The following is a 12,117-nucleotide window of genomic DNA, read 5'->3' as shown; positions in this document are numbered from 1 at the left end:
CACTTACCTTGCGCGTGTCCGACGTGTCTTCAATGCCTGCTGCCACAGAAGGTCCCCTAAGCACCCCCAGGAGTGATCGCTGAGCACTGCCAGGTGTGACCCCCAAACAAAGAATAGATTCTAATTAAACGTGGGTCACATGGACTAACACCCCTCAGCTTTAGTTCATGAGGACATTTAACCAATCCTTAGGATTAGGCAACAAAAACATGTGACACACCCCTCCCCCTGTCCGCACCCCCACGTTTATCTCTTTGTTTCAACCCATCTGCACTCACTCCCTGCTAACAATGACTACCAGAGCTGACCGCCAGCCCAGCCAGTGAGGTCCAGGAAGCTGCCTCCCACACACCCCCAACTCCCTGCGGCTCAGCAATATTGAGGGCAAGGTCCTGCCCGGCTCCCCGCCCTCCTCGCTGGCGCTGACTTGATACTAACTATTCAGAACTTGTCTCTGCACCTCCCTTTCCCACGGCCTGAGAGTGGGCACCCACTTTCACTCCTTTGGGTCTATGGTCCTCAGAATGTTAATTTTTTTTTTCCTTTTAGGCCACACCTGGCGTGCTCAGGGCTCACTCCTGGCTCTGCACTCAGGAATCACTCCTGACAGGGCCCTGAGGACCATATGGGGTGCTGAGAATAAAACCCAAGTATGTGGCCAGCAAAGCAAGCGTCCTTCCCACTGTATCATCGCTCCAGCCTCTCAAATGTTTGTTTTTCTTGTTTTTTTTTTTTCTTTGGTTTTTGGGTCACACCCGGCGAAGCACAGGGGTTACTCCTGGTTCTGCATTCAGGAATTACCCCTGACGGTGCTCAGGGGACCATATAGGATGCTGGGAATCGAACCCGGGTTGACTGCGTGCAAGGCAAACGCCCTACCCGCTGTGCTATTGCTCCAGCCCCTCGAATGTTTTTTGAACGAATGAATATTCAGTCACGTGGCTGGAGCCATGGGACAGCGGGGCGGGCGTTTGCCTTGCCACGTGGCTGACCCCAGTTCCATCTCCGGCACCCATATGGTCCCCCAGCACCACCAGGAGCGATCCCTGAGCGCAAAGCCAGGAATTTACCCTGAGCATCGCTGGGTGTGGCCCCACAAACAAAACCAAACAAATATTCGATCACAAAACGGACAGGTGCATGTTCCAAGGTGTCCTCTTGCCTGCCAGGGCACATGAATGGGGCAATGACAGTTTAGAAAAAACACCATCAGTCCACTGTTTCCCGAGTCGGGGAGCGATCAGACACCTCTGCCTGCGGCCACACCGCGCACCTGCAGACGGTCAGGTAAAGCCGGGGTCCACGGGCTCTGGGGACCATCACGTGGACCCTTTCGGAGAGGTGCCCTTTGTGGTCAGACACACCTGCAGCCAAAAGCGGCCGAGTCATTTCCCGGGAAATCGCTCGCTGATGAGTTGGGGGCGAGCGCACGAGGCCCACGGGGGGTCGCGGTCGGCGGTGGGACCGGGTGTGTCCAGGAGCGGGCGTGCGTCGGCAGAATCAAAGGTTACGGGGACGGGAGACTTTGGTCCCCGGCAGTGAGACAAGGTCCGGGCGCCCGGGAGCTTGCGGGGAGAGGCGGCTGCACCCCGCGGCCCGCAGCGCGGGGCCCTCCCGGGTCCTGGGGGGCGGCGGGCCGGAGGGGCGCGGCACCCCGGAGCACGCCCCCTGCTGGGCAGCGGCGCCGCGGGCCGCGCGGCCGGGCACCCCCGGTCCCGGGCAGCGGCCCCCCCCTGCCGGCCTCGCCGCCTCACTGCACCCGGCGCCCCGCAGCCGCAGCCCGGGGCCCGGCCCGACGCGGGGTGCGCTCCCCGGACAGCCGCTGGGGGGCGCCGCGCCGCGCCCCGGACCCGAGGCCGGCGGCGCACCGGGGAGCCGGGGGCGAGGGGCGGCGAGCAGCGGGCGCCTGACCCCTCCCCGCTGCCACCCCGCCCTGCCTCCCCCTCCCCACCCCGCTCTCCCCGCGAGCCCCCGGCAGCCCCCGCCCGGCCCGGCGGCGCGGCCCCGCTCGGCGGGCGTGGGGGGTGGGTTTGGGGCCGGGGGCGGGTCTGGGGGCGGGCCCGGAGGCGGGGCTGTCTCTGCGGCAGGGCCCAGGCCGCTCCCCCCCGCCGCTCGGTCTCTCCTCCTCCCTCCTGCTCCGGGCGGAGCCCGGTATGGGGGGGCCGGCGCCCGGCAGGCCAGGTATGGGGATGGAGAAATTGGGGAGGCTTGGTGCGGGGAGGTGGGATGGGCGCGGGGCGCGGGGAGGGGGGTGGGCGAGCAGGGCCGGGGAGGATTGGCGGGGCGAGAGACCGCGGGAGCCGGGGGAGCCGGACCGGGCGCAGGGGAGGGGTGCCCGGGACCCCCGGGTCCTCGGATGCAGAAGGGGATGCAGCGGGCCGGGGCTGGAGCACGCAGGGGCGGGAGAGGACGGCAGTGAGGAGGGGCGCCCCGGGAGAGGTGAGATCCGGGGCGCAGAGGAGACTGCTGATGGGGGCGGGGGGGAGGGAGGCCAGGCAGGTATGGAGGCCGCAGCTCCGGAGGTGCGCGGGGGGCCCGCTGGAGACCCCCGGCCGGGAGCGAGGGGCGGGGACCGGCCTGCGGGATAAGGTGACGGCCCGGTGGCGAGCTGGGGAGGCCGGCGGAGGCCCGCGCTCAGGGGCCAGCTAGCAGGGATGGGGTGGAGGCCCGGCCGGGCGCTTGGAAGTGGCACCGCAGGGGATGGAGCGAGACGGATGGGTGGCATTGTCGGTGGCCAGGCACAGTCCCCACCCTCCCTCCAGCCCTCGTGACAACCCCCCCCCACCGGCCTCGGGGCCCCAGAAGGGGTGGGAGTCTGGCTCCCCCTTCCATAGTGGGGCCCAGGATGCGCCAGCAGGCCCCGCGTGACCCCTGTCTGTAGGTCTGTCCAGGTCTGTCCGGCGCCAGCAGCCCATGTGTGTGTGAGGCTGTGCTGTGGGTGTGTCGGCGGTGTTTATGTCTGTGTGTGTGTGTCTGTGTTTACCTCTGCCTGTCGGGGTGTCTGCGCCTCTGTCGGCGGCGGCCGGGTCTGTGTGTCCCAGGGCGTGTGTGCTGGTGGTGAGGCCGGGTGGCTGCGTGCAGCCCGGGATATATTTACAGGATGGCAGTCTGTGTGGATGGCAGCTCTGAGTGTGGCGCCGGCTCCCACACCTTTGTCGGGCTGTGTGGGACTCTGCCCGTGGCCCTCTGTGTGTGTGTGTCGCTTCGCTGACCGTAGGTCCGAAAGGCCGGGCTTGTGGGGGGCCTCCGGCCGTGGGGCCCCCAAGTCACGTCTTTGCTCCCCTCTCTCTGACCTGTCTCCCCCATTCATGCCCGCCCCCCCCACCCCACGTCTTTCTTTTTCCTTTTCCCCCTTCCCATCCTCCCCCAAGTGGATCGGGGACCCAGTGAGGGCCGCCCCCCAGGCCTGGTGGCGCTGAGCAGGGACCCCCAGCCCCCACCGCCTGCCCCACGACATGAACCTCCTGTACCGGAAAACCAAGCTGGAGTGGAGGCAGCATAGGGAAGACGAGGCCAAGAGGAGGTAAGGCCATAGCCCCTCCGGCCCTCTCTGCTCTCCTGCCCCGGGTCCCACAGATGCGACTTGACCGTGACCGCACTCTAGCCCCACCCCATTCCCTGCTTCTTAGGGACCTGCTGCTCAGGAAGACCCCGCAGCTTCCCCGTGTCCCCAGAAACCCAAGTCACTCCTTCCTGAGTCCCCTCCCCCCTGTGCTGGCCTCGGTGCCATGGTGGGGGGGGGTGCTCCCCTCAGCCGACCTTGGGGGAGGCAGGTCCTGGTGGCCCCCGAGGCCGGAAGGTGGGATCATGTGGGGGCCATCAGAGCCGATGGGGGGGTGGAGAGGGGAGAGCCATGCAGAGCAGCGGCGCCGGGGGTCCCCCCTGGCCTACTCTTCCTCTCCTGCCTGCCCGGGGCCTCCCCGCACCCCCTCCTTCCCCCATTGATGGCAGAGCCTCGCCTGAGCCTGACTCAGAGCTGCCTCCTGGCCCGCTCCCCCCGCGCCTGTGTGGAGTTTAATTCTTGTTGTTAATTAGATTAATCAGAGCCGTCACTGCAGTGATCTCTCCCTAATGAAGGGTTAGCAGACAGGCCCTTAATGAGCGCCCTCCCCGCTTCCCCGCCAGCCGCCCCCCACACCAGTGCTCAGGGACAGAGAAGGAGTTGGGGTGAGCCTGGGAGGGGTGTGGGGGACGGAGGAGGAAAGAGGCGCTGCTGGCCAAGTGGGTTGGGGTGAGGCCGGGCCTGGAAGGAGCAGCGGCCAGTGGGGGCAGGACCTTTGCCCCCCAGTCCCCCCGCCCCCCCCCCCGTGCCGGCCCCCTCCCTTATGCCGTGCTCACTGTCCAGGTGCCACTAGCTCTGCTCTGGGCCCTAATTTCCTGCCCCCCTCAGGGATTCCGGTTCTGCCCGAAGCTTCTGTTTCTGTTCCAGACCCGCTGTCCCCACAGCGGTCACACCTGTCCAATGGGGGTGGCAGGGGAGCCCAGGCCTAGCCCTGACCTCCCGGCCCCTGACCGCCTCTCCCCAGCTCCGGTAAGGAGGTGCCCCCGGCAGGCCCGCCCGGGCCTGGGGCCGGCGCGGGGCCCGCTGTCCGAGCCCGGGACATCGCCTCCCTGCGCCGCTCGCTCAGGATGGGCTTCATGACCATGCCCGCGTCCCAGGAGCACACACCGCACCCCTGCCGCAGCGCCATGGCCCCGCGCTCCCTGTCCTGCCACTCGGTGGGCAGCATGGACGCTGTGGGCGGTGGGCACGGGGGCGGCAGCGTGGGCCTGGCGGAGGACAGCAGCACCCGCAGGCCCCCCACCAAGCCCCGCAGACACCCCAGCACCAAGCTCAGCATGACGGGGCCGTCGGGGGCAGAGACGCCGCCCAGCAAGAAAGCAGGTGAGACGCCACCCAAGGGCTCTTCCTGGGCCAAGGGGGTCAGGCTCCGTTCCCAGAGCACAGGGGGGCTCCTTTATGATGGGCTTGAGATGGACCATTCTTGGATGTTGGTGGGGGAGTCCCGGGCGCCCACTCTTGGAAAGGGGCGGCCTTGGGGCAGGTGAAGGTCGGAGCCGCGGGTCGCGGGCTTTGTGTGCAGGGCAGGGGGCCTAGCAGCCGAAAAGAAATGTGGGGGCTTCACATTGTGAGGTGAACTTACCAGGGAGACAAAGAGTCAGACACGGGTCCAGGTTTGAGGGGCTGAGCACGGGCTTGGCATGTGGGTGACCCGGGTTGATCCCCAGCCCCACTGCGAGTGACCCCTGCCCCCGGCACCAGGCCCAGAGTAACCCCCCAAAAGAAACAAAGAAGAGGTTCTCCCGGTCGGTCGCTCCCACCCCCACCGATAGCCTCGTTTCTCCCAGGTACCCAGAAGCCGCCCCCCGAAGCCCGTGACCGCGAGTCTAGCCGGAAGGTTCCTCCGCAGAAACCCAGGCGGAGCCCCAACACGCAGCTGTCGGTCTCCCTCGACGAGCCCGGCCCCCCGGCCCCCTCCTCTCGAGGGCCGAACCTGCCCCTCCAGCGCCTCAGCAGAGGGTCTTGCCTGGGCGGGGACCCCGAGGTGGGTGCCCAGGACGAGGAACCCGTGTACATCGAGATGGTGGGGGACGTCTTCCGGGGAGGAGGGCGAAGTTCGGGGGGCCTGGCTGGACCCCCTCTGGGGGCCGGGGGACCCACCCCTCCCGCCGGCGCCGACTCGGACTCGGAGGAGAGTGAGGCCATCTATGAGGAGATGAAGTACCCCCTGGCTGAGGAGGCCGGGGAAGGCCGGGCCGCCGGTGTCCCGCCCCTGACGGTCACCCCCTCGCCACACCAGCCCCCCGCCCTGCACCCGCACGCCCACCGCCGGCCAGCTTCAGCCCTCCCAAGCCGGAGGGATGGGACGCCCACCAAGACCACGCCGTGCGAGATCCCCCCGCCGTTCCCCAACTTGCTCCAACACCGGCCCCCACTCCTGGCCTTCCCCCAAGCCAAGTCCGCTTCCCGCACCCCGGGCGACGGGGTCTCGCGGCTCCCCGTGCTCTGCCACGCCAAGGAGCCAGCGGGCACCTCCCCGGCTCCCCAAGTGCCTACCCGGGAGCGGGAGACGCCTCCCCCGCCGCCACCCGCCGCCAGCCTGCTGCTGCTGGGACCCTCGGGCCGGGCCCGGAGCCACTCGACGCCCTTGCCACCCCAGGGCTCTGGCCAGCCCCGGGGACAGCGCGAGCTCCCCAACTCCCACAGCATGATCTACCCCAAGGCAGCGGGGGCGCCGGCAGCCCCCACTGCCCCGGCCGCCTTGCTGCCCGCCGCCCCCAAGGACAAGGCCGTGTCGTACACCATGGTCTACTCCGCCGTCAAGGTGACCACCCACTCCGTGCTGCCTGCTGGCCTGCCCCTGGGCGCCGGGGAACCCAAGACAGAGGAGATGGCCATGCTCCATAGTGTGCTGTGTGCCAGTGCCAGGCCCCCCGTGCCCGGAAAGTCCAGCCCCCACGGGGGGGCCCTCCATCACCGCGCCTGCCTGGCCTCCCCCCACAGCCTCCCGGACCCCACGGCCGGCCCCCTCACTCCCCTCTGGACCTACCCAGCTGCAGCTGCTGGGCTCAAGAGACCCCCTGCCTACGAGAGCCTCAAGGCCGGGGGGGTGCTGAACAAGGGCTGTGGCCTGGGGGCCCCGTCCCCCATGGTCAACATCCAGCTGCAGGAGCCAGGGACCGATGGGGGTGCCTTTGCTAGCATCTCCTGCGCCCACGTCATCGCCAGCGCGGCCACCCCGGAGGAGGAAGAGGTGGGAGCCGCGGCATTTGGGGCCGGCTGGGCACTGCAGCGGAAGGTCCTGTACGGAGGGCGCAAGACGAAAGAGCTGGACAGTGAGTGAAGGGTGGGGACAGGGGTGCCCACGAAGCTTTTGGGGGGAGCGCCGGAGAGGTTATTTGGAAGGAACAGCCCATTGTCCTCGGAACTTTTCTGGGAGACCGGAAGATGGAGGCTGGTGCAGATGGTCTGCACCGCAGAAAACACCAGGCTAGGGGACTGTGCAGACTCAGACCCCAAGAGCCGACGCCCCCTCCCACCCTGTCCTGCCCTGGCCCCCTGCCCCTCCCTTCCCAGGGCTGCAGGGGTGCGTGTTTGTGAGCCTGCGCACACACCCGAGCTAAACACAGCTGCCTCCCAGCTGTTACCATGGCAACCCATGCAGACAGGAGGGAGCTGAAGGGAGGCCCCTACCGTTGCTTGGCAACGCGATGCTCTGCCAGCCCCACTCTCTCTGAGATGAGCTTCGCTCCTAGGCTGCCCTTCCCCCGCCAGAGCCCCTCGGTTCCCTCTGCTCAGGATGGCGAATTCACCCCCCCTTCCCCAGGAGAAGGTCCCCTGGCTGCCAATTCAGCGGATGCCCCTATCTGGAACTGGAGGGGCTCGACGCTAAGATGAAGATAGGAGACCCCCCCACCCTCCACATGCCCCCTGACCAGTGGTAAAGATGGCAAACAGCCATGAGTTCCAGTGCAGGGCTGGATACCAGGGGGCACAAAGGAAGGGAGCGGTGTGGGGTGTGTATGTGCTAGGAACGTGCAGGAGGCCCCTCCCCCACAGCCCCCCCCCACAGCGAACAGCCGCTTCTCCGGGAGCTGGTGGCCGCAGGCCTCCTCCCTGTGTTCTCAGTACAGTGCTCTGAGCTCTCCTTGCTCCCCAGCAGAGGCGGAAGACAGTGCCCGGGCCTGGAACGGCAGCACCGAGGGACCCGGCAAGGCAGAGCAGGAAGATCGGGGCGCCTTGGCATCGGGGATCCCCGTGAGGAGCCAGGGAGCTGAGGGCCTGCTGGCCAGGATCCACCACGGAACAGAGCGCGGGGGCAGCCGCACAGCACTGCCGGTTCCCTGCCGGACTTTCCCCGCCTGCCACCGCAACGGAGGTGCCCCTTCCCGCCTCCCCCCTCCCCCCTGGGCACTTTACATGGACGGGAGGGACAGCTCCAGGGTCCACGTCCTGGGCCCTCCACCCTGGCATCTCAGCCCCTCTTTCCTCGCGGGAGAATGCCAAGGCAGCTGGGAAGGGGGTTGGGGAGGGCAGGTGGAAGCTGGGTGCCCCTTCCCTCCTCACCCCTGCTCCTTCCACTGCAGACTTCACGGGAGGTTACCGCCTGGGGCGCTCCGCCTCCACCTCTGGCGTCCGGCAGGCCGCACTCCACACACCCCGACCCTGCAGCCAGCCCAGGGACCCCCCGAGCCAGGTGAGGAGGAAGAGCAGCCCCCCGGGGCTGGCTTTGCTTTGTGAAGGCCTGAGTATGGTGCCAGGGACATGACTGCAAGGGCTGGAGTGTCTTGCTGTACCCCCAGTTAGACCCCTGCCTTCCCCCACCCTGCCCCCATCAGGCCTGCATAGTTGGACCCAGTATGGGGGGACTCCCCAAGACCCAAACACCCTCAGCACTGCTTGGGAGACCCTTCAAGGAGGCTCAACGGCTAAAGTGCTGGCTGTTAAGCATGAGTTCTTTTTCATTTGTCTTTTTTGGGGGGAGGCCACTCTCGGCAGTGCTCAGTGCTCGGGGAGTTACTCCCTACCATGCTTTGGGGATTTGTGGCGCTAGACATCGGACCAGGCCTCCTCCACACACAGCCTGCCCTCTGTCCTGCCACCTGTCCCCAGCCCAAGTATGAGTTCTCAAGTTCAAATCCCAGTGGTGGCACCTCGGCCTTCCTGGGAACTTTGCTGTGTGGGACCCCCGGGAAAGAGGCGGGGTGGTGGCTGCAGGTGGCTGGTGCAGGGATGGAAGCCTGAGCCTCTGAACTTTACTCTGTGGCTACATACAGTGCACTGCAGCCCCAGAGATAAGCGTGCAGGGGTGGAGGCGGGGTCCTGGGGGCTGCTGGTGGTTCTGGGCTGCCGGCTGGCCGGGCTCCTTGGAGATCCTCCAGAGCTGCCCATAGCACAGGGAAATTTTTTTTCCTGTTTGGGTCATACCCAGCGATACTCAGGGGTTACTCCTGGCTCTACACTCAGGAATTACTCCTGGCGGTGCTCAGGGGACCCTTTGGGATGCTGGGAATTGAACCCGGGTCATCCGTGTGCAAGGCAAATACCCTACCCGCTGTGCTATCACTCCAGCCCCACGCAGGAAAATTCTTGTACATTTAGGAAAAAGAACTCCTCTGGGGATTCTAATCCAAAAAATCGCAGGCTGCTGAATAGTCAGGGTTGTTTTTTTTTTTTTGCTTTTGTTTTTGGGGTCATACTTGCGGGGCTCAGGGATCATTCCTGACAGGGCCCAGGGGAACGTATGGGGTGCTAGGGATTGAACCCAGGTCTGCTGCTTGCAAAGCAAGTGCCCTATCCACTGTACCATCACTTGACCCAAAAGCCAGTGCTTTGTTTGGCTTTGGGTTAGAGGCCACACCTGGTGGTGCTCAGGGCTTACTCTTGGCTCTGTACTCAGGGATGACTGTGACAGAGGTCATGGGGAGATGGAGATCAAACCCTGATTGTCAATGTCACCCCTTGTACCATTGCCCAGAAGTCACTCCTGGTGGTCTGGGGGGATGGCGGGGCGGGGAGACAGGACCATATGTGGTGTCAGGGATCAAAATCAAGAGGCTGAGTTCAAGGCAAATTCCCACCTGCTATACAGTCACTGTGGCCCCATTAAAAAAACAAACAAAAACAGTTTGGGGGACTGGAGCAATAGTAGGAGTTGCACATGGTTGGGTCAGGATCCATCCATAGCATCCTATAGAGTCTTCCAAGCTGGGCCAGGAGTGATTCCTGAGTGCAGAACCAGGAGTAAGCCCTGAGCATTGCAGGTGTAGCCCGAAAGTATTAAAAACCAAAAAATCCCGTTTTTAAAAGGCCCGGGGAAGGGGGTGGGTGGTGGTGGCACCAAGTAGGGGAGCCCGCTGGTGTGATCCCACCCCAGCCAACTAAAAGCCACCCCACTTTGTCCAGAGAGGCCCCGCCAGGCATTGGGCACACGGTTCCTCCACGGATCCCTCCACGGCCCCAGCCCGGGGTGGGGGTGGGGGTGGGGTGGGGGAGGGGAGGGCACACATCTGGCCAGCGAACTCGGGACGTCGGGCAGGCGGGTCACCCCGACGCTCCGTCTGTTCCCTGCAGACCCACCCCGCACTGCCGCTGCCGCTACCCCTGGCGCCCCCGCCGGCCCGCGAGCGCGACGGGAAGCTGCTGGAGGTGATCGAGCGCAAGCGCTGCGTGTGCAAGGAGATCAAGGCGCGCCAGCGGCCCGAGCGCGGCCTGTGCAAGCAGGAGAGCATGCCCATCCTCCCCAGCTGGCGGCGCGGGCCCGAGCCCCGCAAGTCGGGCACCCCGCCCTGCCGCCGGCAGCACACGGTCCTCTGGGACACTGCCATCTGACGCGCTGGCCCTGCTGGAGGGACCTTCGAAGGACCGGGGTGGGAGGACCGCAGCCCTGCGCCCCGGGGTGCCAGGTGCAGCCCCGGACGTGAGGGGACAGGTGGGGGGGGAGGGGAGGACGGGCGCCCGGGCCCCGCCCTCGGCTCTCGGCCCCGCCCACTGAGCCTGGTCGACCCCGCCTCCCGGGAGGGCAAAGGCCAAGCCATTGGTCAGCATGGGGAAGGGGGCGGGGCGAGGGCGGAAAGGGGGCGGGCGGACGCAGGAAGGGGGCGTGAGCGGTTGGCGGCTCTTTGAGAGAGTCGGGGCGGGGGCACCGGGTTGTTCTGTGGTTTTGACTTTAGCGGGCAGGGCTGTTCTGAGTCCTCCTGCCTCCTCCTGAGCTGCGAGTGGGGAATCGTGGGCAATTCAAGGGAACCAAATTTGCACAGTCTCCCAGGCCCCGGGGCCCCACCGTGCCCGCCTTCCCCGATGCTAGGGAGCGGCCGGAGGACAAGCTGGCAGGATGTGGTAGGGAGCAGAGCCTGCTGGAAGCAGGCATCTAATTTAGTGTTGGGGTGAGGGGCTAGCACCAGGGACGCGGGGGGGCTGATGGGGAAGGAGGGACATTTTAGCGGGAGGTGGGTGGGCAGGGTATTTATTTAAATTAAAAATCAAAAGAGATGTCAGGAACTTTTTTTTAATTCCTTTCTTTTCAGAATAATATATTAAAAGACTAACAATCCTAAACTCAGCTGCTTTTGTTTCCCGGTGGCTCTAGCCCCCCTCACCCCGGATCATTTTCTCTGGCTCCCCCGTGGGTGGGCCCTGAGGCTCGGCAGGGAGCTCTGAGGGGCAGAAAGCACTGGATAGCAGAGGGAGGGAGGGTTCAGGGAACACCAGGCTGGGTTGGAACGCAGCAAGCACCTTAGGTACCTTCGATGTATGCTTGGCGATGCTTGTGAATGGAGAAAGCCCTGCCCTCTGAGCACTGACAGTCTGGGCCCTGAGCATAGCACAGTGGGGAGGGCGTTCGCCCTGCACACAGCCACTCCAAGTTCGATCTCCCCCCCGCCCCCCCCCCCCCCCCCGCAATCCCACACGGTCCCCCAAGCACCGCCGGGAATGATTCCCGAGTGCAGAGCCAGGAGTAACCCCTGAGCACGGCCAGGTGTGGCCCTAAAACCAAAAATAAATACAAGCTTCTAGGCTTACCCTAAAGATCTGGATTCTACCATCCAAGCTGCTGCAGAGAGAGGACGGGATACAGGGTGGACGCAGCAGAGCATTCCCCAGCTACTGAAGGATGATGGGTGCAGGGAGAGGTTCAAGGGCTGCATGCACGCGGTGCACATGAGGGCCCTGGGTGCAATCGCTAGCGCTTCATGGTCCCCCACCCCATTCCCCAATGAACAATGACTGGGGCACCACCAGGCATGGCCCAAAAACCCAAGGATTTGGAATAGTGGGCAATAATAGGATAGTGGGGCTGGAGAGACAAGATAGGGACAGGCACTTACCTTGCAAGTAGTTGATCCAGGTCTGATCCTTGGCACCCTATGATGGTCCTCCAAGAGCTGCCGGGAGTGAGCCCTGAGCACAGAGCCAAGAATAAGCTTTGGGAACTGCTGGTGTGGCCCAAAAATTTTTTAAAAAGGATGGGCTGGAGTGATAGCACAGTGGTTAGAGCGTTTGCCTTGCACGGGTTCGATTCCCAGCACCCCATATGGTCCCCTGAGCATCACCAGGGGTGACTCCTGAGTGCAGTGCCAGGAGTAACCCCTGTGTATCGCCTGGTGTTACCCAAA

The 12,117-nt window shown here is 65.1% G+C and overlaps 1 protein-coding gene across 3 annotated transcripts; it reads left to right on the top strand.

Moving 5' to 3' along the window:
* Nucleotides 1-2,048: 2,048 nt before the first annotated feature.
* NYAP1 (neuronal tyrosine phosphorylated phosphoinositide-3-kinase adaptor 1) lies at nt 2,049-10,428 on the top strand. Of its 3 annotated transcripts, none has more exons than XM_056128256.1 (7): nt 2,049-2,181; nt 3,372-3,523; nt 4,527-4,885; nt 5,350-6,837; nt 7,665-7,880; nt 8,089-8,198; nt 10,076-10,428. In XM_056128256.1, the coding sequence occupies exons 2-7, from the start codon at nt 3,456-3,458 to the stop codon at nt 10,331-10,333; spliced, it is 2,499 nt and encodes an 832-aa protein (XP_055984231.1). In that variant the 5' UTR covers nt 2,049-2,181; nt 3,372-3,455; the 3' UTR covers nt 10,334-10,428. The 3 variants fall into 3 exon arrangements, with proteins under 3 accessions (XP_055984231.1, XP_055984232.1, XP_055984233.1); XM_056128257.1 differs by lacking the exon at nt 2,049-2,181 and adding an exon at nt 2,269-2,439; XM_056128258.1 differs by lacking the exon at nt 2,049-2,181 and adding an exon at nt 2,494-2,522.
* Nucleotides 10,429-12,117: the final 1,689 nt, after the last annotated feature.

The sequence above is a fragment of the Sorex fumeus genome, unplaced genomic scaffold (assembly GCF_029834395.1).
Source record: "Sorex fumeus unplaced genomic scaffold, SorFum_2.1 ptg000064l, whole genome shotgun sequence".
NCBI classification, from domain to species: Eukaryota; Metazoa; Chordata; class Mammalia; order Eulipotyphla; family Soricidae; genus Sorex; species Sorex fumeus.
The sequence above is the reverse complement of the archived record's forward strand: the minus strand, read 5'-3'. Positions and strand labels throughout refer to the sequence as shown.

Coding starts and splice junctions, on each gene's coding strand:
- NYAP1 (XM_056128256.1), top strand. CDS start 3,456: ATGAACCTCCTGTACCGGAAAACCAAGCTGGAGTGGAGGCAGCATAGG. Junction 3,524..4,526: donor GAAGACGAGGCCAAGAGGAG/GTAAGGCCATAG, acceptor GCCTCTCCCCAG/CTCCGGTAAGGAGGTGCCCC. Junction 7,881..8,088: donor CGCCTGCCACCGCAACGGAG/GTGCCCCTTCCC, acceptor CTTCCACTGCAG/ACTTCACGGGAGGTTACCGC.